We start from the raw sequence: 27,391 nt of genomic DNA on the forward strand, positions 1-27,391 counted from the left end.
GTAACAGTTTGTTTGGAAGAAGGCCAACCCCAACTAATTCGACAACCGGCCAACTTCCAGTATACGCCAGCATACATGGCCCCCAGTGCTTTCATTTGACAAAAAACAAACAAACAAAACAAAAACAAACCAATCAAGTTTCGAAACGCCACCAAGCGGAATATTATTTTTTACAATGTGAACGAATATTGAAGTTCCATCTGAATTTAATGTTGGTCTATTATTGTGTAAAGTGCATGAACCTGTTTAATAATTTTATGAATAACATGGAAAAGGCTTATGTTGCCATCAGGAAGTGGCGGACACGACATGTCATTGTACTTTGCACGTTATTGGGCGGAAGTTTGTGATACTAACAATGATGCAAGGCATGGCATACTAGCGATAAGCGTTCACTTATATTGTTATTTAGTTCATTGGACGGCCGCTAAACCGGCATATATTATTGAAAGTGTTTCGAAATTTTTATGGACAATAGATGACATGCAAGCCTAAGAGGGTTAGTTCGCAAAATGCTTTGCTGCCCGTTTAAGAACAAAAACCTTCAAAAGAAGTTTAGATGTGTAAGCTTTAACACTGTGTATCTGAGTTCATGATTGCTCCTATCACAACTTTTAGCAGCACAGGATTTTGGCGGTATTTACGTTCCCGCCATTAACTTATCAAGGCTATCAGGGAATTACTGTGAGTTCTGCAGTTCTTTGGAAACATTCCGTATTTTGACGCTTTTGATTTTTCATGAAAGCCAAGTTTTCAAAAATAATTTAAGAACAAAACGCAACTTACACAAAAATGTTGTAGTTGTGTATACAAATTTCCATTCATCCTTAGTCTGACGTATGTACATAAGGTTACGTTAAGTCAACAAACTGTTCGATTAGATTAGACTCTCAAGACTCAAAGCAAGTGCAAGCTATCGTTTCTGATTAGAAATAGCCGTACCGTCTGCAATAAATTACCATAAGAGCTTAAAGGAACTCTTTTACCTCGATGAGTTGTTACGTAAGTTTCCTTATTACTTCCCGGCCATTTATACAAGTGGCGCTTAGACCGCAGATGTGCAAGCTAGCCTTTGATAAACATTACTCATTCCCGTCAATGCAACTAAGCATGTGAGGTCGTTTTGCGTCTGTACTGCGAATGACATCCCCGTTATTGTTTAACTGAATTAGCGTCACACGAGGTTTTTGTGTTATGTACCCAAATGACTGTAAGATAGCCTATAAATGCCCATAATGTAAATAGCTAGTACTACTTAAGGTATATTACGAGAAATATCACGTTCTGTAAGTTAGGCAGAGGCTTCCAAATGACTGCAATACTTAAGCCTACTTGTCTAAGTGGATTATTTTGGTAAGTCAAACAAGAGGCGTGCAGTAGGCTCAGCGTCATATTCAGGAAATGCAGCAAGGTAAGTTTCCGTCATAATTTAGTAGTCAACAAACATTAGGTTATACACTTTGCTTCTAGTCAATACCGAGTTTTAAAAAGAAATGTAGCCTAACTATGTAATAATGGCCAAATGTTTTGGCTTCAGATTTCTACGCACATAGATCTGCTTAGGCTCAAGACACTGATATCTGCTCAGCAATGTATAGCATGACTATATTGCTGTTATTTGCTTGGCCAATATGTTGCGCACAAGTATGGGTGCCATCCTCTTACTTGAAAGACATGTACCTTGACGGCAGCAATGGAAGCTGTCGGTTTAACAAATATCACAACCCAGTTTGTGCCGGTAGCTGGAAGGACATGGGCAAAACCAAGATGCTAAGGAATTCATTGTCTAAGAAGCCACAGTGCTCCTACAATGCTTATGTTAGCACACGGATATGCTATTCTCTTGCAATCAGTGGAAGTGAGTAGTTAGCCCCAATTATATATGCTTGTCTTTAACTTAACGTTTAGTATAGTTTTAAAACAACTATACAACTTTTCTATAGGTCCGAAGGAGCAGTGTGTCAGAAAGCGCTATTACTACTATCTGAATCGCGAATGCTACAGTGAATGGTTGGATTGGGAACCCTGTGACAAAAGCTGTGGGGGCGGTACAAGTCAACGGTACAGGTTTAATGTGGGCGCAAAATCTTACTCAAAGCAAGTGCGCAGTTGTCACCAGCAGGCTTGCGAAGCTTGGACACACTGGCAACCGGCTGAGCTTAAATGCAACGAAAACTGTACCAAGCTCTGGACGCGACAATGCGTCTATAATGGCTCGGTTGTGAAACCCGGTAGATGCCTCATCGACAGTTTTATTTCAAACGGCAATGTCACTCATCAACGATTGCCGTGTGTTGTAAGTAACTGTCCCGGCTTCGTTCGGAAAGAGCTGCCACAGGACAGGACATCGTTAAATGGAAGTGATACTCAAACTAACACCACAACGTCCATTCCTGTTGGCAGGTTATTTCTTAACCAAAACGAAGATACGAAACCAACTGGCAATGGACTTTCGTTTGAGTTGGGTTTCGTGCTTGGAGTTGCGGTAATTCTCGTATTTGTAGTTGGATTCATCGCAATAAGCAGAACACAAAGGGGAAAGAAGGCAATAGCAGCACTGAAAGTCTCCGCGACACGAACAAAGCAACTCCGTCGCTTCGATAACGCTACATACTCTTCCGCCCCTTCTGACCCCCAGATAGCGGCCATAACAGATGAGCCAAGACGGTCGATGTACGTGCAACCAAGTTTGAGGAGACCCGGGCCCTCGACTGTCACAGAAGCGTCGTTTGTAGTTACTGGCCAAGATCCTGCGAACGAGAATCCGTATCACTGCCCTGACGAGGAATCGAACCAGCAACCTTGCGCTGATGTAATAGCGGATCCGGTGTACGCCGATATACCGGCATACGCCGTGAACGAAAGCGATAATGATGATTTTTTCACCGACAGCGATTTGGACAGTCAGGAGGAGCTTGAGACTGGAAACACAACACAACAAACAATTATGACTCAAAAACCAGTGGCCAGTTTCGTCATTGAAGAACAGCCTGACCTAACTCCTAAAGAGACAAGAGAAGAATCTTCCAAACGCCCAAACACTACCGCTTTCCTTGACTCACCCCATAGTGACGTCATGCCTGATAACGACGTATCACAAAACCCTCCGCTTCCAGGTAACACGTCAGAAGACAATGTACCAAGAAATAAGCCATCTGTGACGTATTCGAAAGTGATTCGTTCCTCTCAGCATTACAATCGGCAGAATTATGATCACAACTTTGCTGAAGACAAGAAAGCGAGACCAAAGAGCAAGAAACCCCGAAGGAAACCTTCGACTTCGCCGCCACGTCCACCCGCCTCCTCGCTAAACTCTTCCCGCGCTACCCATTCGCGTTTGAACAGTCAGACCTCTGTTATAAGTAGAAAAAGTTCTTCGTTGCGCGTCGCTATCCCTGAAGAAGGCGATTACGGACAACCTCTTGACAGCAGCAAACTGACAGAGGATGATTATGACACGTACAATGTCCCATTTGGTTCACATTGTTCTCAATGAACTGCATAAAGGTGTTTGTGTTAACATTGTCAAAAAAATTTTTGTTCAGAGCAGTCGATGTAGATTTTGGTGTATCGTGTAGGCCTACTGTATACCATCATCTCTCATAAATAATTCTTTTTTATATTTTCCGTGCATTGTCGTATTTCTTAAGTGCTGATGAAGTTCTTACTTGAACGTCACTGTCCACTGTCCAGTTCTTCGTTTTGATTTTATGACTGAGACGTTTGACTGCTCTCATGTTACATGACGAGATGTAAAAACTATTTCATCAACAGTAACCATTATTAGCGAGTATCTTCAAGGCGCAAGATGCTAGATGAAATATTTTTATTGCCATAAGCTACTACAAAAATAATAATCCAAGCTGCATTTGCTTTGCTTAGATAGCAATATTGTGTTGTTTTTCAATTGTTATTGCAAATTGAAATATAAGTGGAGGCCGCTTCTATGAACTTGTCGATGGCGAAGGTGCGGAGTCCTTTGAAGGTTTTAATGACTGTGAACGTCGCCATTTTGCTCGCCGGTTTGAAAACCACACCTGCGTACAAAATGTCAGTTTAGCCTACATATGGGTTACTTTCATGCACATGAGACCCCTGTTTTTGTGTTTATCAATTTTGTGAGCTTTGCATCAATGTTTTAGTGATAAATTTTGAAATAATTTTTCAAATGAACGATGCAAAAATTAAGTGGCCATAATCTTCACACCTGCACCCGGGCCTCCGTTAGACCGGTGGTAGCTGCTAGCTTTTCTCTTACACCTACCGGTGGGTAGTGGCCGAGTGCGAACGCCGCCTCCAAAATCCCTAATTGATCTGAAGAAAAGTTAATCATAATAATCAATTCATTTAGGGGACATATTACAAAATTACCTTTTTTTAATTTAATGTTTTAAAAACCGGTTTAATCTAGCTGCTGGTGGTACCTGTATTGAAACGGGTCCTGCTTCTTCGTTGTTGGTTGTAAGTGAGCAATTCTCCCATTTGATGGGACATATGCATTGGGTCATCATGACCCCGCTCGTTCATGCAAACCAATTCTTTTTTAGCTATTTCGCCTTCTGTTTTGCTTACTTGGTTCCATGTACTGGAAAAACCGAACCCTCGACTCCAATTTGAAAGAGGGTCTTGAAAATATGGGATATTAGGATATTCATTTTGAGGCCAACTTTCCAACGCAGAAGCACGTGAACTGTCGTTGCGACAATTAATCTTTTTGTCCAAATTCATGACACTCATTTGCGGCAAGAAAGGGACCATTAGGTTCTGATCTTCGCGTGATTTGCCATCCGTTACACATTTGTGGTCTTCTGCTGTACTATCAGGTGAACCGTGAAACTGCCAGTTGTGCTTTGGGCGATCAGGGTTTAATACATCTTTCTTTACTTGGTACAAGCCTGGATTTTGGTGCCTAATGTAGCCAAATGGATGCGGTAATTGGAAAGGCAAATGCGAGCTATAAAATTTCTCTTTGCGAATGTTTGTCTTTTGTCCATGATTGCCGTTTTTAGTTGTCATTTTCTGCAAAAATGAAGTAATTTTTAAATTGATATGCAGCTTGTAAACCAAGATAGGTTAATTTCCTTTTATCCATCTGTGGGGTAAAACCTACTAGCCTATTATTGTAACCATCTTTGTTTCTGTCACAAATTTGTTCAATCGAGTTATTACCTTTGTTTTTTGAACCGAATCTTCCGGCAACAAATTATTTCTGATTCCTGTAAAACAAATAATAAGAATTTAAAAAATAGAAGCTTAGGCCTATACCTCATCAAACCAAGAACGCGTTTAATGCTTCTAATAAAAACGAGACTTCATAACAAAATACCAAACATTTTACGCACTTCATTATTATTAATTCTACTTAAGCAGTTTGACTATTATTTCAACTAATTCATTCTTATAACAATAGTATGGCTTATTTTTGTTTGCGTATAAGGACAAAAAATTATTCTGCAATAAAAGTTATTTTGCAATGTGTTGCAAACAGCCTACCATAGGCTATCCGCCTACGCCTTATCTGTAGACCTACCTGCAACGTTGGAACAGCTGTACCCTCCGTTGTGATAACCATCCGACAAATAATTTGCCATGTACGGAAATGGTAATTTTGACATAAATGGCACGGGCAGAGATAAAAGCCAATCTGTATTAATTGCTGGAGTAGCTAAGGGCCTTATCTGCCTCTGATTCCAAAAATCGGCGTTTCTTGGAGCTAAGTTATATGGGAATGAAAATGGATTAACTGGCGACATAGCATGAGAAACTGACGATGCAGAAGCTTTGGGAAAGTGCAGGTTTTGACTAACTTGCTGACTGGTGATGTCTACATGCTTTTCGGTTATTTGCTCTTTTTCCATTGCAAGGCCTAAAGGCAAACTTACAAAATAGCTAAAAGGATCTCGTATTATCACTTAACCAACAGACTACACGATACTTTCGTTCGCGTAATTTTGGATCTAATTGTGCCATATTTTTCTTCCGGACATTTTTTATATTTGAAACTATAATTCGGTTTAGTTTGAAACGTACCACGATAATGACATCACGAAAAGGTGTTCAGCGCGAAAGGGACCTCTTGTTATCAAATTAAGCGAATCAAATAAAGAAACGGACATGTTTGGGCTTTATCGATATAGGCGGCTGTTTGAAGCAGCATTAAAGTCAATGGATCGAATGAATTCGCTTAAACGTGAGGAGATATGTTGTCCTGTTGTTTGCGCAAACAATTTCAGACTTTTAAAATTGAATTACAGATGAATTAACGGCACTCAAGATGGTCTTAAACAAAGAAAACCAGAACAAGGTTATTTTATTAAATGTATTCTTTTGTCACAGAAATATAGTCAATAATTTGACATGTAAACCACAGAACGAAAAAAGACTGTAATAAGTACGGCGGCTTTCCTGTTTTTGTCTTTGTTTATTGTACAGATTTTGCATATTACTTCTTAATTGTTTGATGGAAAGAAAATGCTAAACTTAAAAATATTTTAATATGATTTCTATCGACATTGACTTTAGTACGTGTCCGGTATTGCGTATTTGCTAGGCTAGTTCAGTTTTGTTTAAAAGTTAAAAAGTCTCGCATTTTAGCTTTCCTTTAGTTTTTACTTTTATGGCAGTTATACCGGTACCGTATTTTATGTGTAAATCACGAGTTTATGCAAAAAGCTGTTAAGGACTGGACTAGTTATGTAGTTTCGTTGTTGCGGTAGGCTACAGACCGGTACGCGGTCCACATAACATTTCCATACTTTCATTTTGTTCATTTCAATATTTTCTTTAGACTAGTAAACCTCTTACTTTATATGCAGAAATGTCTCGACAGAACTTTCTGCTGAAGTATTTGTATTGTTTTTCAGGTTAGACTAAAGCAACCTGCCCACGTCAGAATGAATTTTTCACAGCAATTTGTGATTTTGCTCCTTCATTTGATTCTGCTTTTTACCAATATTTTGGGAATGGAGTTGACATTTGAACTGGAAGATAACACCAAACAGTGCTTCTTTCATGACATTAAGAAAGACACCAAAGCATTTCTTGAATATCAGGTATAATTCCAACAAGTTCTTTCTCAGACTTGAAAGAATATTTAACCCTTGGGCCTGCAGAACCCCAACTGAAAAGTATGGTAGTTTTCGACGAGAAATCGTCCATGCAAAGACAAAAATTTTGGCGTGATGACGTTCATCAATGCCTTAAGTTTTTGTTTATGTATTCTACTGAAAAATTGGATTTTAAGCAACCAACTTTGCCTGATTTGTTTATTACTAATGTACCCTTAAGGTTTGTTGTGTGCGCTAATGAATCTCGTTTATGGGTGTACCACACTTTTTAATTTTACTCGGTACTAGCTAGCTAGCTTTAAGACTAGCTCGGTAACCGGGGCTTGAGCGATGAGAAATCATTGCCGGGTTCAAGTCGTGCAAAGACTTTCCTCTGTTCGAGAATAAAGATTACCACACCACCAATCAAATTTGTGTTTACCAAGTGTGGACCATTGTGCTTACAATTGCAAGCCATGTTTGTTAGAATTCAGTATTATTTTATTATATTTCTATGTGTGCAGGTTGTGAGCGGTGGAAAATATGACGTCGACTGCTCCGTGGAAGACCCTGATGAATTGAAATTGTATTCGGAGAAACGAAAGCAATTTGATGTTTATGAATGGGATGCTCAGAAGGATGGACCTTACAAGGTGAAAATCTTCTTTTAAAAGTTTATTAAGAATTAGATGTTTAATGTTTTTGTATTTACCATTTATTTATTTTGTCTTTCGTCATTAAAACGTGTGAAATATTTCTTAGATTTGCTTTGGCAATGAGTTTTCTACGATTTCGCACAAAATAGTTTATTTTGATTTGACTGTTGGCAATGAAGCACTTTTGTTGGACACGATGGATCGGTCAACAGCATTAACTCAGGTCTGTGCACAGACACTCCCCTGTGTTGCTTATGTGTTATGGATCATCTAGTGAATTGTTATTTTTTTGATTTTGAACTAAAAATAGGGCTTTAATTATTATTGCTGTGCTTAGATGGAGAGCTACTGTGTTACCATTCACGATCGCTTAAAAGAAGTTTTCAATTTACAAACACATTTTCGTTTGCGAGAAGCACAAGGAAGAGTATTTGCTGAATCATTAAGCACTCGTGTGCAGGTGACAGTTTGACTTATCTTTTATCTTATATAATTCTAAGTTCTAGCCAAAGGTTGTGGCTATGTTTTCCAAAAGCAATGCAAATCCCACCACAAGCATAAACGCATTGTTTATTGTGTGCATTTGTACTTGTGATGATCAATGCTTCTATTTTTCTTCGACGAAGTCCTGAGCTTATCTGTTTTTGTTATGTATATGGCTCAATGTTGTTCAACAATATTTAAATCTTCTTCTAGGTCTGGTCCTGCATTCAACTTTTCATTATAATAACAGCGATGGTGGGACAGGTTTTTATTCTTCGAAGTTTTTTCGCTAATAAACACGCCCCTATGAGGAGAACAACTACATAAGTTTTTCTTTTGCAAGACAAGCTGCAACCTATGTACGCTACACAACATTGTGTGAAGGAGAAAAACTAAGCTACAATTTTCAAGGAATATTTTCACTGATTTTACAAAGCCTATTTATATTTTTGCTGCTGCCAGCATTTTTATTCTATTATTTGAAAGTTTTTTTTTTAAAATGGTGTGAAGCGACCAAAAGGCAAAAATGAACCATAATTTATACCTGAGTAGCCGGTTAAGTGGTTGTTCTAAAACTGATGAACATTAATTTGCATTTTATTTCATTCCCAAGAAGCATGATGATAACTATTTATTAGTTAGCAGTTTAAATATCTGGTAAGATATTGTATATCCCAAATAGGGTATGAGTATTGATAGAAAATTGTTTTTACATTGTCTACCAGATCTGTATACGTGGTTATTTTAGTGCATTGTTCGTGCTGTGAATACATAAAGGAAATTAAAAAAAAAAATTATCTATTAACTGCATTATTAACAAAGGATTTGGCTACTTACTTTATTTTGCACATTGTAATGTTATGTATAACTTTTATGAAGGATATAAATAACTGACAGAGCAAACATATTACACACTCTATTGCCATTGTGCTTGTTTTTTAAGTCGCCTTAATATGGTGATGTAAGTCGTATGTGTTGTAGTCCGTAGTAAGTGTTGGTGTGTTGTGTAAACAATCGTGAAAAAACAGTTGCATATTTTTTTCTTGGTTGTAGCACCTTCAAGTTTTTGTTGTCACCTTGAAGCGTTGCGTCTTCAGTTTTCATGTCGAAACTACAATGAACTTATAACCTCATGAACATATGGAAGCAATATTTCAACAACAATAAAACTGGACGTAATAGTTTTACTTTGCAAATAACTACAACTATTTTGAGTTTTTTTCTGTGTTATGAGTTCGCACTTTGTTGAGGAGTTTTTGAAAAACAACAGGCTTGTGCTTTGGTATGATAGTTAAGACTCATCAAAAGCGAATGCCATGACAACGAATGCTCACGTCATCTTGAACTCCAAAGAAACAAGTTAACCATCGCATGAGATTTATGACTTAATGCTAAAGCCATTTCCGACTTCAGTTGCCGGTAAGCGAACGGGTTTAGGTTCCAGATCGCTTGCAAACGCACCAATGTGAAACTTACTTACACTCATTTCAAAAACGTTTGATTTTGAAAGTAAATTACAGTCGGCTTAGTAAGGTAATAGTTACAACTAAATCAGTTAAAAAGATTTATCCCCATTGGCGGTGCCGTACCGAGGTGACTGTATATCTTAGTTATTCTGTACATAAGGATGCACGTATTTATGAGCACTGTTTGAATAAGCTACTAACGTTAGTGTTTGTAAAATTACAGACATCACCATTCCAAATGCCTTTTATGGGCGGGTGCGTGTGTCGTATTGGCAAATCGTTACAAGAAGGGCGAAATATTTGCCAACAAACGTCGACAAGTTGTGTCAACATTACAACGTACATACGTCCCAGTGCTACGGCAATGTATCCACGTGATATTGTGAGTCAAGTAAACAAGAACCGGTAGAGAGATTACTTGTACATGTCTCTGATATTAATGGCGTATTAAACTCCGTTGGGAAAAAGCTCACGTTTCTCTGACCACAAGACATTTAGTAGGTAACGAACAGTTAGAACCCTTCGAGACGGTAAGGCAACAAGTATTGAAACGAGGTAGGTTATACGTTGACCAAACAAAAATCAACAGAATTTAGATACAGCAATTAGGCAGATATGGAAAGTGGTCCCAAGTACGCAATTTCGAAAGAGGGCCTTCTGAAGTTAATTGTTCTCGTTTTTGGTTGTACCACCTTCGCTTTATTCGCCGACAGTGGGGCCTATGGTTCACCGCCCGCTAAGACATGGGCGTTTGCCGCCTACATAATCTCATGGAGCATCTCTCTGTTGTTCTACTTCTTTCATGTTACAGGTAAAGTACAAGACGCTTTCGGCTTATCATTACTTTTTTTTAGCGTCGTCGGCTAGTTTGATGCCCTTGCGCTTACATTTAAAGTAGGTGGATGTGGTTGTGCTGGTTAAGGGTGTTTGATGCAGGCTTCATTATTTATGGCTAGGCATACCATATTTTTGTGATTGAAAACCGGGACGCTTCAGAACAATGAGCCTCAGATAAATATGGTTCATATTTTACTATTTTCCTTCTAGCCTACTATTACTGAACTAGTGAATGCGCTAACAATCAACCCACTACTGGACCAATTATCCGCTACAATGACGTAACAATTACTTTCACATTTAACACAACGAAACAAGAATAAGCATCAGATATCACTCTTCAGCAAGTTGGCTAAACAGAACAATCACGGAATGCTAATATTCGTGTAGTGTAGGGCAATGCTGGCTGACTAAATGCCAAAGTGGGATTTTTTGGTTGACTAACCGGGACTGTCCCGGCTAAAACGGGACATATGGTAAGCCTATTTAGGGCTAAAATGGGTTTGTTACAATGTAGGCTAAGTAGCTATTGCAACTTGTACATAACGTGAATTAATTTGAAACGCTTGGAAATCCACGCTTGTAAGTTAAAAAGAAAAGTAGTTACTAGTTATATGTTTGTTCCTGAAAACGGCCTACGCCCGAACGGATCTTCAATAACAAAGTAAACAAATAACTTGTTTCTGTGATGAATTTTACTTCAAACTCGTATCCTTCATTCAGTATACGCAGGGTTGCCATCGTTCTGGACTCAAAAATAAAGATGACTAGGAAACGAAAGAAGAATAAGTGCATAACAGGAGAAGGGAATCAATGTTCCTAAAAAAAGGAGACACCATTTGCATGTTCTTAATTTTGGTACCTCTTCGGTCCAAAATGGTACACTAAAGGTGTCGAAATGTCCAAAATAGGAGCCTCTGGCCTAAAAATAAGGACGCAAGTGAAAAAAGGATGTTTCTTAGACAAAAATGATGGTATGGCAACCCTGAGTGCACGTGACGAAACCACAAATCTAGTTGTTGTAGCGTCAGTTTTACAATTAAGTCAGAATATCAATAGCTTGGACACAACAAAGTATATTCTCGTCCCCTGAGTAAAGCCTGTGATCGAGGATTTGAGTAGATTGCGTGATGCAGTCTTCACTCATGATGATAAATAAATAGCATAGATGGCATAAATATGGTAAGGCGCACATATAAGCCAACATACGCCGGAATAACCTCACCACACAAAAAAACAGCTCAAAGCGTTATGGTTTGTTTGTTTGTTACAAGACTTTGGAGTCTTATTTATTTTATTAAGCCTATTTTTGAGGTTTTTCCCGAAAAATGGTCGAAGTTATTCCAAAATACAACTCACATTACTTTGCTTGGATTTTTCCTGCGTTGGGCTCGAGGAAGGGGCTCGATATTATATCTAACCTCAAATAAGTTATTTTAAGTTAATGACTGCAGTGGAAGCAAAAAGACTTGATTTGTATAATTAAGCTTCATGCTGGCTATCGCACCCTAGTTCGCCCGCTTCCTTTGAAACTTCAATATTTTCATACTTAGGCCTGGCTCGTGGAATGAACTGCAGTGTCAACTTCACCTACATCGGTTTTGACTTTATCTGGGCTTGGTTGTCCACCTTCCATGTATTTGCGGCTTCGATAACTTTTGCTATTAATATCAACTGCAATGTGTCCAATAATACGTAAGTACTTGTAATTACTGGATAGGTCAGAATGTCAGATCATAAACATGCTCAAGTTCTTTTTTTGTCTTCCAGGAAGTACTGCAGCGAACAAGCAGGGAGTATTGCACTGGGATTCGCGACTTTTATTCTTTACGCGGTGGAGGCTTTCTTCCTCAAAGGTTATGCTCCCGCCAATACTGGTAAGGTTTACGTCACAATGTTATTTTAGAGTTCGCTAAACACCAAAACGCTTGCCGAGGTCATTACTTCATCAGGAATGTCCCTTGGCTCGAGCTGATTGAAATGTTTTTGTTTTTTTCCCGACTAAGATTTGAGCTTTTAACGCAAATGATATTTGTATACAAATATGAAATGTCGTTACTTGCGTTGTAGGTTATATAGCGACACTTCGCGGCTGGTTCAAAACGGCAGTACTTGTCGGTGGGGCGGCGTCTTTCAGCTTGTTGGTTGATTCTGGCTACAAGTGGTGCGGGGGCGGGTAAGGTTTTATTGATTTGACCTTTATTTTGCAAACATTGGTAAAAATTAAAGCCAATGAATTGCCGTCCACGAATTTTGAGCGCTCGATATGTTTTATGTTATTTAAACAGCTTAAAAATCAATACTATATAATTAAATTTGATTTTAATATTTGAAAAGAGCCTTGTATGCTGCATTAGTTTTCTTCCCCTCTTTGTTACAGGTGCGGTGTGGGCGTGACGTATGCGCTATCGGCTTACTGCATCGGATGGAGTGTCACTCTACTCATTTTTGTCGCTAAATTGTTTATGCCTGAGGACAAGTGAGTGGAGAAAGTGTTCCATTCAATACAGCTCTTGTTGGTGATTTTCATATCATGACCTGTCAATTGTGTTGGTTGTTTTTCTTTTCATCAGAGCACAGTCCAAATTCTTCATCATGTTCCACTTCGGATGGTCCATCATCAGCGCCCTCCTCTTCATCACTGCGTCATCCTGCTTTGCCGCTTTCACGCGGTGCCACGACTTCGATCAAGAGCCTTGTAAGAAGAGACTAGGAGGAATCATCTTTGGATTTATCACCGCCATCCTCTACGTCATCGATGCCCTACTCAATCGACCCAGCAAGTGAACTCCAGCGCAAAGAACTTCTAACAAAACTTTTTTTCGTTGTTAAAACAATATTAGATGGGAGGACGCCTTCCTTGTACATCATGGTTGCATGTAGCCACGATTTGTCAAACGTTACGACTGTCTTTTGCCTTTTCAAACGGAATCCCGACAAGAGCTGTCAATGACAACTTTTTAATCCCGGTTAAAATACCAGCCCAAGGTAAATCCAAATGTATTTTGTATACTGGATTGATTCAGGTAGATTAGTATCAATCTGGGATGTTCATGTTATTGTGAAGGATGACACGTGGGTTCGGGGTTTCTCTTCTATAGGTTGTTCTTGGCAAGCTCTCTTTTTATCAGCCACACTTTTTGTAGCAACTATTTTGTTTTCCAAACTGTTCAGTTTATTCTAAAGAAATTTCGGTTTGTTTGAGTAAATATAATTACCGCACAATGACGCTATAGACTATAGAGCGTGTAATACATTACGTTTACTACTTACCCATATTATCTTCTTTCAGCTGAAATTTGTATGGCAAGTGACATCGCAAAATGTGTTTGGAAATTTATTATTTTTACATCAGCTTAGTTATTAATAACTTTTCTATAATGGTAACCGTGAGCAAATATAACAACTGTGACATGTAACGTTTTAAAAATATCGGATATAGCGTCTCAAAAATTTTCCGCTGAAATTCATTTCGGCTTCCAGCGAAGATACATGATCATTATTATCGCGTGGAACTCGTTTTTTTTCATTTTTTCGCATTTTCTATTTTGTAAATATTTTAAAGTGCGGTCAGTGTGTCCGATATTTTCAGTGGATTCATTCTATGGCTTTTTTCATTGTTGTAGAAGTTAGTGGATAACTTTTTTGTACAGATACAAAAAGTCATTCGTCGTTAAATTAATATAATCGAAGTGCTACTGTTTTTTATTGCTGAAGCACAGCTGTTGCGAAGGCTACAACGTAACAGCAATCTTGTAGCTTTTGAATCAGTTCATTTTTTCTCGGTTGTAAAAGAGTGATATATCGTAACTATAAGAAAAATTTTTCGGTGTAAAATAATCAGCTTTTTTTCCAGTAAGAATGTACGACACGAGTTCAACTGGGTCACACATAAAGACAATCGTGTATATGAACAGGTCGAGCTTTTGTTGTTTATAAAATTTTCTGACATTAGATTCGCGCCACTTTGCGCAATTCGTTGGCTTACGCGTAAAGTTCGACTATTTTTAACATTTAAGCATTGGCAGACGCTTAACTGCACTGTGTAGTACGTCATAAAGTGTCTGTCGTGTTGTTATAGCGATATATTAATTACTCGTTTGTCCATTATAACGCAAGCTTTTCAAAATGAATGTAATGTGGGACGCAGAGGCACAATCGTTTTTCTGCGAACGCAAATCAGAAGCCCGTTAATCTCCAACGAGGTTTGCGCTGGTCAATTGGACGAAAAATGTCCTTTAATTACCTCGTTCGAAAACATCTGCATCGCGTGTTCCAGAAAAAGAAGTAATTTTCATATTTCGCCAGCGTTTTACCCGTCGTCGTCAACGTGACGTCAATATGCAATATCCATCCCTGAAATTGGATGACATCATCGACCACAAATCGATCACATGAGAAATGAACTACGTAATCGCTTGGCCTTCTAGCTAGGTCATTGCGGAAATTGATTGTTTTCATTGGAAAGTTCCAGTGTCGTAAACAATGCCAAAGTATTCAATCATTAATGGCAGAAACTGTCTCTGTATTATGGCTTTTGGTTACAACAACCCAATTTATTTCGCTTGTATTGGCCCGAACGTTGGCTATACTCTTGACTATCATGGGACGTCTAAGGCAAGCACTTGACACATTTTGACTTACTTTTATGGCGTGGCTGATGCTATGCAACTAGTGACATGAATATAAGTAGGTCTACTACATTTTTGCGTAAGCTTCATCGTTTTTTGACTGCGTTATTGTTATGGAATATGAATGAGAAGTTTGGAAATTGAAACATTGCTTTGAACTATGAACAGCATTTTTCGAAGAGTTTTGCATAATCTTCAAAAGCCATCTATTGTAGTATACTGGCATTGTTGTTTTCTTGTTGGTCCACGAATAACCTCAGTAAATCTAAGCGTCACCCAATTGCCATTCTTTGTCCTTTACTTTCTAAGAGCACTGTGGTCGGGTCTACTTTGCTCAGATGTTGCCCAATCAAAAGCCAGCACTCTGTACAAAAATCAGTCAGGTTATGGTTGGCAATATTTTGCACATTAATATCCGGAATTCGAATATAAAACCCGTATTGCTTTAAAATGAGCTGGTAGAATATTTGTAGGCCTATAAAACCGATAAAGCATTTCTTCTTCAAAACATTTTGCTTTCCTAAAGCAATCCTTCTAAAAAGCAGCACGAGGTAGCTGCTGAACCAGCAGACTGCGTTTATCGAGTTAGGTAGTCGAACACAAACAAAGGCAACTAAACTGAATAAGATTAAAACAAACTAAGGTTAGGTTAGATTTTATCAGACAAGGTCGCTAATGAGAGTTATAGGTTTTGGTTAATAAAAGAAAACTTGTCCCTACAAGCGAAACTATTTGAATGTACATTTTTAGTAAAGTATAAAAGCTGCCAAAATACAGTCCTGTTCTTTCAGCCTATTTATTAGTGGTTTTTTGATTCTGCTACCAAATTCCTTAAATCTATCACCAGCTGTTTACGAAAGATTTTTTTATACAAAAACTTCTTATCGAACTTCAAAGGGTCAAATTAACGATTTCAATTGTAAAAATAACAAAGGAAAAGTAATGGTGAACTTTGACCTTGACCTTGCTATTCTATTTGTATGGAATTTTCAAGCACGTCAAAAAAGCAAGAATGACAAATGCTAATTTTTTCAAACTCTTGTAGAAACCATTTCAATTTTTGTAATTACTTTTGTATCCTTAATATTTCAAAAAGAGATATTAACAGTTTCTAACAAAAATTTTTCATAAAAATGTGCACATTTCCAAAAAATCAAGGAAAATTCCACTGGCCGTCATGAAAGGACTTCTCAATGTACTAAACAACGGACCAAGCGGAAATTTGCTGTTTACGTTTACGTTTAAAAATGTTTATGTTTCATGTATCGTGTCATCGCATGTGACACAATCAAAAACTGTATTGACTTTTCTAGAATACCAGTGACCTTTTAAGCAAACAATGAAATGTTTTAAAGAATGAGACAATGTTTGCACCTCCATGTATCACTGGACATCTACAGGCCACAACTGACCAACATTAAGACTGCATGCTGCTGTGTATATGGAGAAACCGCTTTCAATTTTTCGCGTGAAACAGGAAAAAGTTTTGCCGGAAGCTCCAAGCGCAGTGACGTAAAATATTTTCTAACCTCATCAGCGCATAGATCAACGTAATCAATGACATAACAATGCATCACTAATTGCTTTACGTCAAGAAAACTTACGAAACAATTATCCCGTAGGAAATTCGGTCTGCTCTATGGCCTTAATTGTCCAAGATTTTCCAAACAAATGTTTGAGCTTAAATAAGATAAAAAACAACGGCGCAATCTGCTTCAAGAAGATTTTCCTTGCTTAGTAGGTCAACGGTAGTGTTAAAACCTGACAAACTACAGTTATGTATATTGTACAGTTTGCGTGTTCATTGCCCAGCCAAATCATTGCTGTAGGCCTTATAGCATAGGCTGTGTCAGTGTGACATGACGTCATAATTCCTACATGGGTATGCAACGGGTGGACCTGTCTTACACAACCAGCGTGTCGGCTCTTTTCAAAGTTTAAATTACGTTTCATTAATATTACAGAATTTCTACAAACAAAACTCGAAAAGGGGTTTCTCTCAGTGCATTATCTTCATAAGGACAGGTGAAACGGGTTCATTCACAAGAAACGGTTTCTCATAACGTGCAGCAAATCATTACATGCACATCGGGATAAAAATGGATTGCTTTTTCCTTAATTGCGTCATCAGAATAGCTAGGGTGGGCTTTTGATCATCTCTTTTTCGTGTAAATACCGAAAAATCGATCCGTTCGCGTCAGTTTGTTGTTGTCGTTGAGTTTGCTCCAAGTGCGTTCCATTAATCGCTCTCTATTCTCTAGAGTCTGGAGGCGCACGTTTGCCATCTGCTGCTGTGGGCCAGCGAGCAAGGAGCAGAAAACCGGAAAATGAAAAACGAAGAGAAGAGGTGGGAGTACTGTTATGACGTCACTAACACCGGTGTTTCGTGAAAGTACAGCTGTAATAAAATAACCGATAATTATAACGTCAGACTAGTTTACCAAAACACTGGACGCTAAGCAATTAATTTTAGAAATTAAACCATCAACTACAATAGATGCTAAAATTGCCTCTTTAGTACAATACAGGTAATTGCGATTATGGTATTGTTTTTAGAACAGGTAATTGCTGCACGCTTATGGTGCTTAACTAAGCCATTGTCCGTCAGGTATTAAGAAAAGACAAGCGGCATTTCTTTCTGTGTTCACGCTGCATAGAGTAAAAGTAGGCCGAACTGTTACCGTTGCCATCAAAATACCTGCTATATCGGTAACTTCCTTTTCCCTTTTGTAGAGTTAACTCTGTTATGGCTGGAAAATTTCTTGTTGAACTTTTCAATTCTTAGAATTTTGCTTACATAAACGTATTATGATGTGTTCGACCAAACGCCTTCTGAAGCATAGCGCGAGAAAAAATTAAAGAAAAATTTAAACAAACCAGTTGCTTTACGTAACACCATAAAAGAATAATAATTTTTTCGGCCAAGTCCACAAATGATCTACGTCATTCAAATAATTTCCAGTTGTCTTGTCGGTCCCAACGCAACACGTGTAGGCGCAGTTGTTGAAACTGAAGTCCCAAAGGCTCAATCTAACAGCCAAAATTGCCAAACTTGAAAATTCGAACCAAGCTTCACCTTTGTCACCAGTCCACCCATTAGTTGGTCGTTTACTGCTCGGCCTGGACTAACGCTGCTTGAACTTTTATTCATTTATGTATGTATAGCACCTTTTTTGTAATATAGCAGTGTTTTCATTGCAATGAATGCCAGTTGTGGGATATACGCCAGAGATGTTTTGATCACAGACAGCAGCTGCTGTGTCAACATGTATCAACTAAACAACAACAACAAAGATCAATTACGCGCCATTTTAGGTCGGCGATTCATTACATGAGCCGCGACAAAAATTGCATAATAGGTCTGACTGTTGAAAGTGAATTTTGGCCGCTTATTCTTGGTTCGGCGGGAATTAACCGGGAAGAATTTGGGAGAAAATTTTTACTTGGCACAAGAATTTCAGTTCTTGACACTTTTAAGCGACATGCAAAAACGTTACTTGGCTCTGGTCGAAGTCTGGTTTCTCACGGCGAGTTTGATTCCTGACCGATGTCAAATCCTCAGGCGCCTATCTGGCCATGGACGAAGTGATATTCGGTCAGCTTCAGAACCCGACCGGTTAAATTGGTTGCGCAATCACCCCAGTTCAGGGGTTAATCGCCAATTGAAGGTGTCGTTCCTGTTACTGTGGGTATGATATCACCGCATTAACCAGCCCACACAGAACGATATTCTTTGATGTTTCGTACGGACCTTTCATTGTGAAGACGTTGCGTTGGCCCAACTCGAAGCGCTGCGGAAGTAATAGAAGCAGCATACGGCCAATCAATCGTGGCATCTCAATTTTTCGCCCGTGTGGAATAACAGCTCAATTGCAGGTCCGCAGTTCTAGGTTTTCCTTCGCTATATGGATTCGTTCTCGTGCTGGAATTGGATGTCATTGGGCTATTTCAGGCGATATTCTCACGATCATTCCCATTTCAAACTGTCTAGCGGCGTGCCCTTGTCTCCGAAATCTACTGCAAAACTTTCTCCATATATGGTTAAAGCGAACTTTTGATCTCAAAACAGAATGCTAAAGTTTAGAGCAAAGAGTCATTAAACAGACTGAAATGTTTTATTTTGATGGGGACCCATTGTAAATAAAAATGTAGATTCTAGACTCTAGAGCAGTGATTCCCAAACTGTGTGCCGCGGCACACTAGTGTGCCACCACAGATTCTCAGGTGTGCCGCGAATCTTTGTGGAATTTTGGAAAAGAACTGCATAAATATTTAAAATAAGGCATGCAGACAAGCCTATGTGACTTAAAAGCGCTCTAACTGCTTCAATAGCTGATAAATAAGCACAGGTCCATCCAAAAGGCACATCCATCGCATTAACACGTGAAAATAAATTTTTTAAAGCTACTTTTCTTCTCTTGTAAGTGTGCCGCGAGCGTTTTATAATTTTTCTAGTGTGCCACAAGCTGAAATAGTTTGGGAACCACTGCTCTAGAGTCTAGACCCGGGTTATTCAACGGGGGCGATATCGCCCCCTAGGGGGCAGTATTGTCCATCAAGGGGGCAATTGTGACAATTTTTGAAGTTGGGGGGCGATTTTAGTCTTTAAGGGGGTGGAAGACGCTGTTATCATTGCCTTCCAAGTTGTGATTTTATAATTATGTATCTGTTAGTTACCACTCTATTGTTGCATACTTGCTTTGTTTCTGATTGTTCTTTCTTTTTTGGGATAATTTCAAAACATATTGTTTATCGCAAGAAGCAAATACATTCGTAGAAAATAATGATAGGGGCCATTTTGACCCAGAACTCTGAAAAAGGGATGATTTCACAAAAAAGGTTGAAGACCAATGGTCTAGACTCTAGAGTCTATACGGTTACTTCTAAAAGTTCTTGAACGAAAGGCTTGTCACCTACCGGCCCAGTTGCTTACACGTGTCAATTACACATGTTTAAATCACTAGTTTCATGCTTCTGCTTATGAATCACAATTAATTCAGTCATATGGAAACGGAAAGATGATAAACCGGAAACATGTTATCACAAAATACGCTTTGAGGTGATTTTGCAAAAGCCTGCATTCACCGTCAGCCTGCTTCATCAGCACATTACAAAATCATTCCCTGTTGGTTCATGTTTCCAAGATGGCGTAGAGTGACGTCTATGCCCCACGGGACACAGTAAATTACATTAAATAACGCCACAAATCAATTCTACAAGGTACAAAATCACAGACCGACCTACTGTTTTAATCTTATTACGATATAGACTACTAGCGCCATTCAACAAATGATTGCACAGCTGCCGTTTTTTTCGGTTCCGTTATGATGAAGGCTAACGATTCGTCGTAACCACCTCTGTTGAAAACTAGGTCAGATAAGTTTTTTTCGATATTGTCGTCTTTCTTGATACAAATGCGTCCAGCCTAGACCCCCTTGGTATCGGTAGATCCATAGTGATCGATTTTTTGCTGTTTCAAATACTGCTTGTAACTTTAACGACTGTTGTGTTCTAACAAACGAGTATATGACAAAACACTGGTAGCGAGAGTTTGTTTGGCATATCCATATAGGCCTACTCTACTATGAGCGAACCAAGGATGAACAGTGAGATCATAAAAAGCTATTGCATCAATTTCCAACACACTGTTGCCACCAAAATACATAAACAAGAAATAATCTAAGTTGGTTTGTAATCGGGTTACGACAGGATGCATTCATTTTCTTTATCTTTTTTATCTTTGCGCGTGTTTTGAGATGCTGCGCATATTGCATCGATTCTCTCTTCTTCAACGTCACAATGTATGCAGGAAATCGAGGATTGCTTTTTTCTCCTTCTCTCGTTCTGAAGCCTCCTATCAGCACACGTTTTTATCTCGGTTGCAGTTATGGGGGTGAAATGACAGTGGTTTGTTGTTGTCAGGGTCGAAGTAGATTGAATCTCGTCAAATTTCCTGGCTTGTACCAGTTGTTCGGAAAAAGTTATCATTTTCATACCCTTATAATTTTTAAAACTTAGACGCTTAGATTTGAAATACGTTTTGTCATATTTCCATGGTAGCACAACCAAACCAGTCGTTTATGCGAACACACTTGGTTAATGTTGTAAAAAAAATCGATGCCAGAATCTATAGGCAGAGTTTGATACGAAATGGTTGAAAAAGCAGACCATTGTGTTATGGTCAGTGCGCCGTTGTTCAGTTTGGTTCACTAGAACTCTGCGTCAGCAAACGACAAACGTGCATTGTATTAAACTTTGTCCGTGCCGTTTCTTGCTGCAGAAATCGTGCGAGTAAGAGATTTTAAATAACTGCAGCTGCTTCGTTAGATGAATCTTTTCCTTGTTGCGCATAACATGACCAACCTGTATGCGTAGTTTGATCATTCAGAAACTTTCGGCAATGTTTTTAATACAAGTTATCGGGCAGACCTCCGCGACAAGTTATTGACAGTCATCAGGTAGCCTGCCTTCAGTGTGTAGGGCACTGTAGGCAGTGGGTCTACATTACGAAGGAAATTTCAGGAAGCTTTGATTGTTACCTAATTGAGCCAATGACATGAAGCACTGGTTACGTATTTTCGAATCAAAAAGTATTTCTGGAAATCCAGGATCAGTGGTTTCGGGTGAAAGCCTATAGCACATGTGGCTGGATTGATTGTTCTTACGTCCAGAAACAGTTGTTTGTGACTGCCCAACATCCGCAGCTGCGGGTTGTGTCGGAGTATTGTCGCGATTTTGAGAAGCCTATTTTAGCAACATTCTCCCAACAAGTCCTTTTGAACAAGAAAAAACAGTACTCTGACTTCTTTAGCGTAATCGAACGTCATAATACAGTGTTTGTGGTATTCAAGGGTTAGTTCTGAAAAGATACGACTTTAAACCGCCACTAGGGAGGAGATATAATGTAATTATTTATCACCCAGGAAAACCCAGACTAAACCTAAAAGGCTTTGCAATGTAAAGGTCGGTTTGTTTAAGTACAATTCCCAATAGAGCGAAATACTTGTCTCAAAAAATACGGTAATCGACCAATGCCTATGCTTCTTACATCTCATTGTTATTTAAATTTCAGCTCATTTGCGTATTCCCAATAAATATTTATATACTGACTAAACAAACGGCTTTTTCCTGTTAGGCGACGACGAAAAGTGGTCGCTCTTCATTAAACGTTATTCAGTGACCGCAGGCAATTTTAGTTTGATTAAAATGGTGGGCGTTGTTATAATTTCAATTCATTACGACACATCAATTTTGCAGAGAAATAAGTAAGGTGCTCATGGTAGAGCAAATATACTGCTGAGAATTGTCTAACCCTGCGAGAAGTAGAAATGGGAAACAACGTTGGAGCCGACCTACACCGTGGCCAAAGAATTCCCAGCATTGAGAACTTAAAGCAGGTAAAAAGTTAGTGATGTTTTGACGTACGGAAACTGCCTTTACATGGCCGATCTATACAGCAGAAAATTTCGCAGCGTATATTTGAAAGAAACGAGCAAACATTAGCAGCTTTTTGCTCTATTCCGGTTCCATTTTGCGAATAAATAATTCATACTACCCAACACGCGTAACGTTACGGAAAAGAACCTGGCTGTGACGTCATCATATATCGATTACAGAACCCAACTGGGAAGAAATAATGAGGTCTTGGGCGCTCATTGCTTCTCACTGTGCGTTATGAAAGCAACGCAATATCTTGGAATTGCCTGTTTAACATACCACGTTATTCTTCGTATTGTCATACGCAGTCGCCATGTGTTAACCGCGCCAATGTGTATATGTACTGGGTCGCCCGCTGCCACATCTATCAAGTTGTGGATATGGATTAGCGCTGGTTACAGAGGTAAAATTCCAGCAGTAAGCCATAAACAGGAAGTTTGACGTAGTGACGAGCGCACATAGCCTATGCCCTATATTGTTTTCTAAAGCCTGGCGCAAATTCATGTTGTGACGATCCAGGGATTTGCTTATGCAATTGATTTTAGCCTCTACCTTCTCAAGTGATAAAACGCGCTCGATCTGCAAAAATCGCAAAGTATAATAGAATTCACAATGGACGTTAACCCGGGTTTATGTGCGTTAAACGATGTCATAATTTCGTCAATGATTTTTGATTTTTTTGACTCAAAAACATTACACATCGAAATAATTCACTGGAGCAATGTTATAACACGGCACGACAGTGCTGCTGAATGTTATAGTACGTGACATACGTTTCGCAAGCAATATCTAAATATGGGTTGTTACAGGACTGGGCGTTTTATATCTTGCGTTTACCCGATCACGTTTTAAAGAAGTTAGTCATATTCAAAACGAAGGTAACCAAAGGCACTGTCCCTAAGAACGCTTCATTATGCACTTTAGCGGACTTGGTTGACCCCAAAAAAAGTAGAAAAAATGACAGCAAGAAAAATGACTTCATTTTTTTGGTTCTTTTGACGCTATCTTGTCCTCATCAGTCATCTTCTGTCAACGGAAATGGCACGTGAAAAGCTTTGTGACGTAATAATAGTACTCTGAGAAAAATTGGTTCCTGTGCCCAGTGGTTGGAGTAAGGACGTCAACAGAGTGATGCTTATCCTGGTTTCATGAATGACGCTAAAATACATCTCATTTCCGTAAACAAGGCATTGCATCACCGAGATTTGCAAGATGTTTTTCATTTGTCAAAACGCTATCAATCCATCGCGATTAAATCACGTTAAAAAGGCACGGTATTTTATCAAACACATCACCGTGGGTTTGCCTGACCCGAACGTTCGGTGCAAATGACCGCGTCACGTTTGACCTGAACATGAGCGTCTAAAAAAAGCTTTGGGCCACTGTTTCGCCTTTGAAATGATCAAGTCTCGACAGGACGGACGCAAATACTGCGCAACATGTTTGGTCTTGACAAAATGTTGCCAAGGTTTACTCGAATGACATTTGCTTGTTTTGTTACTGCGACAGCCGATTGCTTTTTGGATAGAAAGAAGTGTCGCTAAAACAAAAATGCGGAAAACCTAACCGCAAATTAGATTTTTCCCACTGCACACTATTGATGATGATGACCGTGATAATGTCTGCTGTGGTAGGATTGCGGCGTAAAAACGCATTCGGAATTTCCTCCTTAAAAACTGACAAAACGTATCAGTGACAAGAGAGCCTCATACTTGTGTCTGTTGTTTCGCAAGCGGTCAATTTTTTGGTAAGTCTGCGCATACAAAAGTACCACGGGGTACGCAGGGATTTGAGCAATCAGGCAATTTAAACTTATAAGGCTAAGCGCAATAGGTTGGAATTTTTGGCGCCTGGGAGACGGCAATAAAGTTTCAATTGCCAGCAATGAGCGTGTTGACGACCTCATCATAATGTTTTCGCTTATGATGTCTATGGATGGATTTTCAAGCTTCCAAACTTGAAAGCTGACTCCCTGTCAAGCGTTGAATAGTAGGTTCGGCTTACGACCAGTCGATTGAATTGGCGTTGGTAGATTTGCGGACGTGTTTGTGTTAGAAGCTGTGATGCATACAATTTGATAAATTCAAAATAGCAGGATATTACCACCTGTGCTGTCACTTCCGTTAAAGTGTGATACGCCATGAGCTGTTTTACCGGTATAACGTAGCACATGCAACCCACGTATCCTCCTATACGAATATTAGGCACGTTCAAAAATATTTGGTCTGTTGCAATAAATACACAACAGGAACAATGGCAAAATAAACAACAATAGCATGATGTAATAAACAACAACAATGACAAATAAATAAACAACACAAAGCAGTTTAGTTTAAAACATCTTTTAAAAATAAGAAGTAGCTAACTTGCTACGACGAAAATAGCCTAAATAACAGCCAGCAGCAACGGTTTGCTTCTATGTAGCAGTGATGGAAATTACATAACTTACGTTTTATGCTTGACCTACTCAACCTGGATCAATTTGAGGCGCAGCTTGTCAAGAGACAGCTCAATCGATTTTGTTCTTTGTTAAGTATTTTATCGTTGGCATTTCTACCACCGTTTTTGCAGCCGTTTCAACGCACGTTTTTTTAATAAAGTGCTTTTTGCGTTTACATATTTATTTCCCACTGAGTTAATACACGCAATGGACAGGCGTTGCGTTAACCATATCACGTTTGACTTTTGAACAACAATATTTAAAGCGTTTCAATCAATATTCTTTCTCTTTTCCAGATTCCCTACATTGAAGCTCAGAGCGGTAAAAGAAAACGCTCCATGATTTTTCACAGCGCCGCTTGGAAGCGTTTAGTTGAGTCCACTAGGAGACGCAGTAGCAAGGGCACTAAGGTAACTAGCACCTTGCGTGGCGTAGTTTTTAAAACAAGTTATTTGATAAAAAGCACTAATCAAAATCACTGAGTAGAAAGTCAGGCACCTCCTAATATGCATTTTTGTGTCCAGATCAATCCATCGCTGTCGTATCCCGACGGTGGCTTGTACCAGAGCCAAAACTTGCGTCATGTTAACGGCTTCCCAGCCGGCCACGAAAACGTCAAGAAGTCTCAGTCGCTGTACGTGATTAATACGAAGGCGCTCAGCAATGGAGTGATAGATACGAAGCCTGTCCTGCAGCAGCCAAGGCTGGCAGAATCTCAAACAAATGACGGTCATCAGAGGAATACGCAGGAACTAAGCAAGCAGACCGCTGTGGTGCAGTCACGAATTTCATCCGCAAATACCAACGACCGCATTGGCTTACATCACGACGCCTCTGTTAAACCTTCCACTGCAACGACGTCATTGCACGAGGGTGCCCAGTCGAAGACAGTTGAAGCTTTAGAGAAAACGGACACCGCCAGAAACACTGTAGCCACCGCCAATAATAGAAAAGCCACTGTACAAAGCAGCACCAAGTCTGGCGCGCCTCGTAAGGTTGTAATTCAAGCCTCGACCTCTGAACTCTTGCGCTGTTTAGGGGAATTTATTTGTCGGCGTTGTCACCGAGTGCCCGACTTTAACCCAAGCGAGGTTGGGGTCTGGTTGCGCGGTGTTGATCATTCCTTGCTTGTGCAAGGGTGGCAGGACATCACCTTTATCATGCCCTCAAGCGTCGTGTTTGTCTATTTGTTGTGTCGTGAGATGTTGCCAGAGAGCATCACATCGGCCTATGAAATTAAGTGCATTGTTCTGACGTGCTTGTACATGAGCTACTCGTACATGGGCAATGAAATATCCTATCCGCTTCGCCCGTTTTTGATTGAACCCGAGCGATTTGCTTTTTGGAGTCGCTGCTGCCGAATTATGGACAAACTATCGGGGAAAATGCTTCGAATCAACAACGACGCGCAGTTTTTCACGACCGTCTTCAGAGACTTAAAAGCCTACAGCACCGCCTCGACGGTACCCGCCCATACAAACTATATTCGTTCACATCCGCCGATAATAACAAACAACGCGAGGGCAATCGCCGTGGGCGGAGCCAGCTGGTGATAAACAAAGAAGAAAGCCGGTTATATAAAGGCAAATGAAAAAAGCTGTAACGCCATGAAGTTCGAACGGATGAAGGACCAGAAGTGTTCCTGATCGATGAGCGGAGTGTTTGAATTTATCAGAATGACCTAGCAGCAAGGACCCCGCGTTGCGTGAGCTTACTGAAGATCATGCGTTGCGTCATCAAAGTGTTTTGACAATAGTGACGTTTACTTGAATGCAACGCATGTATATGGCGGGATTTTCCTCACCATGTACGGCACGTGACTTCGAGTAGATATTCTTTCTTTGCTTTTATTAGTGTTATAAGATGTCTATGGGCGACATGGCGTGTAGGCTGGCTCTACATGTATCATTCCCGAAATTTAAAATTTTATTTCACAAAATGGCAAAACCGCTACTGCACTGTTCCAGGCTTTGCTGCATAACACGGGTCTGAGACAAAGAGTTTTTCATCTAACCATGTATCCCAATAATTCCGCTTTGTTTTGTTTTTCCAAAAGTCGAAAGTGATAAAAAAAACTCGCAATGTGTTTTTGTTGTATTCAGCTTGGCATGACCCACGAGCTGTTTTAAAATCGCCGAAAATCTTTGATTCTTTTAATTGTTTTTTTCAACCAAAACTTCATTTTATAGTGCAATATTATGTCTTCAAACTTTACTATAACCACATTCCGATTTGGGCAGTGTTGCTTAAAGATTTTATTCCAGACAAGTTTATTTTGTTCTTCAGAAATTGCCTTTGTTATACTTGTTGTTTTTCCTTACCGTCAAAATGTTGTTATCGTGATCAAAAATGACCAAAAAACATTAAAAATGAAAACGATTTTAAAAAGATTGGT

The 27,391-nt window shown here is 39.3% G+C and overlaps 5 protein-coding genes across 6 annotated transcripts; 4 read left to right on the plus strand and 1 right to left on the minus strand.

Annotated features, from left to right (window-relative positions):
- Positions 1-431: 431 nt before the first annotated feature.
- LOC143446807 (uncharacterized) lies at positions 432-3,947 on the plus strand. 2 transcript variants are annotated; one of them, XM_076946616.1, is made up of 3 exons: positions 432-1,411; positions 1,538-1,858; positions 1,944-3,947. In XM_076946616.1, the coding sequence occupies exons 2-3, from the start codon at positions 1,591-1,593 to the stop codon at positions 3,494-3,496; spliced, it is 1,821 nt and encodes a 606-aa protein (XP_076802731.1). In that variant the 5' UTR covers positions 432-1,411; positions 1,538-1,590; the 3' UTR covers positions 3,497-3,947. The 2 variants fall into 2 exon arrangements, with proteins under 2 accessions (XP_076802731.1, XP_076802733.1); XM_076946618.1 differs by having other exon boundaries at positions 1,554-1,858.
- On the minus strand, positions 3,915-5,940 carry LOC143446808 (uncharacterized). The gene is made up of 5 exons (XM_076946619.1): positions 5,531-5,940; positions 5,170-5,216; positions 4,425-5,019; positions 4,208-4,314; positions 3,915-4,037 (listed from the first exon to the last, which is right to left on the minus strand). Exons 1-5 carry the CDS (start codon positions 5,856-5,858, stop codon positions 3,945-3,947), a joined length of 1,170 nt encoding a protein of 389 aa, XP_076802734.1. The 5' UTR covers positions 5,859-5,940; the 3' UTR covers positions 3,915-3,944.
- Positions 5,941-6,840: 900 nt separating this feature from the next.
- On the plus strand, positions 6,841-9,369 carry LOC143447058 (transmembrane emp24 domain-containing protein 7-like). Its single transcript, XM_076946983.1, has 5 exons — positions 6,841-7,052; positions 7,571-7,699; positions 7,809-7,925; positions 8,040-8,162; positions 8,399-9,369. The coding sequence occupies exons 1-5, from the start codon at positions 6,894-6,896 to the stop codon at positions 8,510-8,512; spliced, it is 642 nt and encodes a 213-aa protein (XP_076803098.1). The 5' UTR covers positions 6,841-6,893; the 3' UTR covers positions 8,513-9,369.
- A 683-nt stretch (positions 9,370-10,052) lies between these two features.
- Positions 10,053-14,191, plus strand: LOC143446058 (myeloid-associated differentiation marker-like protein 2). The gene is made up of 6 exons (XM_076945517.1): positions 10,053-10,462; positions 12,042-12,183; positions 12,259-12,365; positions 12,559-12,664; positions 12,869-12,967; positions 13,062-14,191. Exons 1-6 carry the CDS (start codon positions 10,267-10,269, stop codon positions 13,273-13,275), a joined length of 864 nt encoding a protein of 287 aa, XP_076801632.1. The 5' UTR covers positions 10,053-10,266; the 3' UTR covers positions 13,276-14,191.
- Positions 14,192-22,354: 8,163 nt separating this feature from the next.
- Positions 22,355-27,384, plus strand: LOC143446454 (uncharacterized). Its single transcript, XM_076946089.1, has 3 exons — positions 22,355-22,516; positions 25,293-25,406; positions 25,521-27,384. The coding sequence occupies exons 1-3, from the start codon at positions 22,448-22,450 to the stop codon at positions 26,547-26,549; spliced, it is 1,212 nt and encodes a 403-aa protein (XP_076802204.1). The 5' UTR covers positions 22,355-22,447; the 3' UTR covers positions 26,550-27,384.
- The last annotated feature ends 7 nt before the right edge of the window (positions 27,385-27,391 follow it).

Source organism: Clavelina lepadiformis, chromosome 2 (assembly GCF_947623445.1).
Source record: "Clavelina lepadiformis chromosome 2, kaClaLepa1.1, whole genome shotgun sequence".
In the NCBI taxonomy this organism is placed as follows: domain Eukaryota; kingdom Metazoa; phylum Chordata; class Ascidiacea; order Aplousobranchia; family Clavelinidae; genus Clavelina; species Clavelina lepadiformis.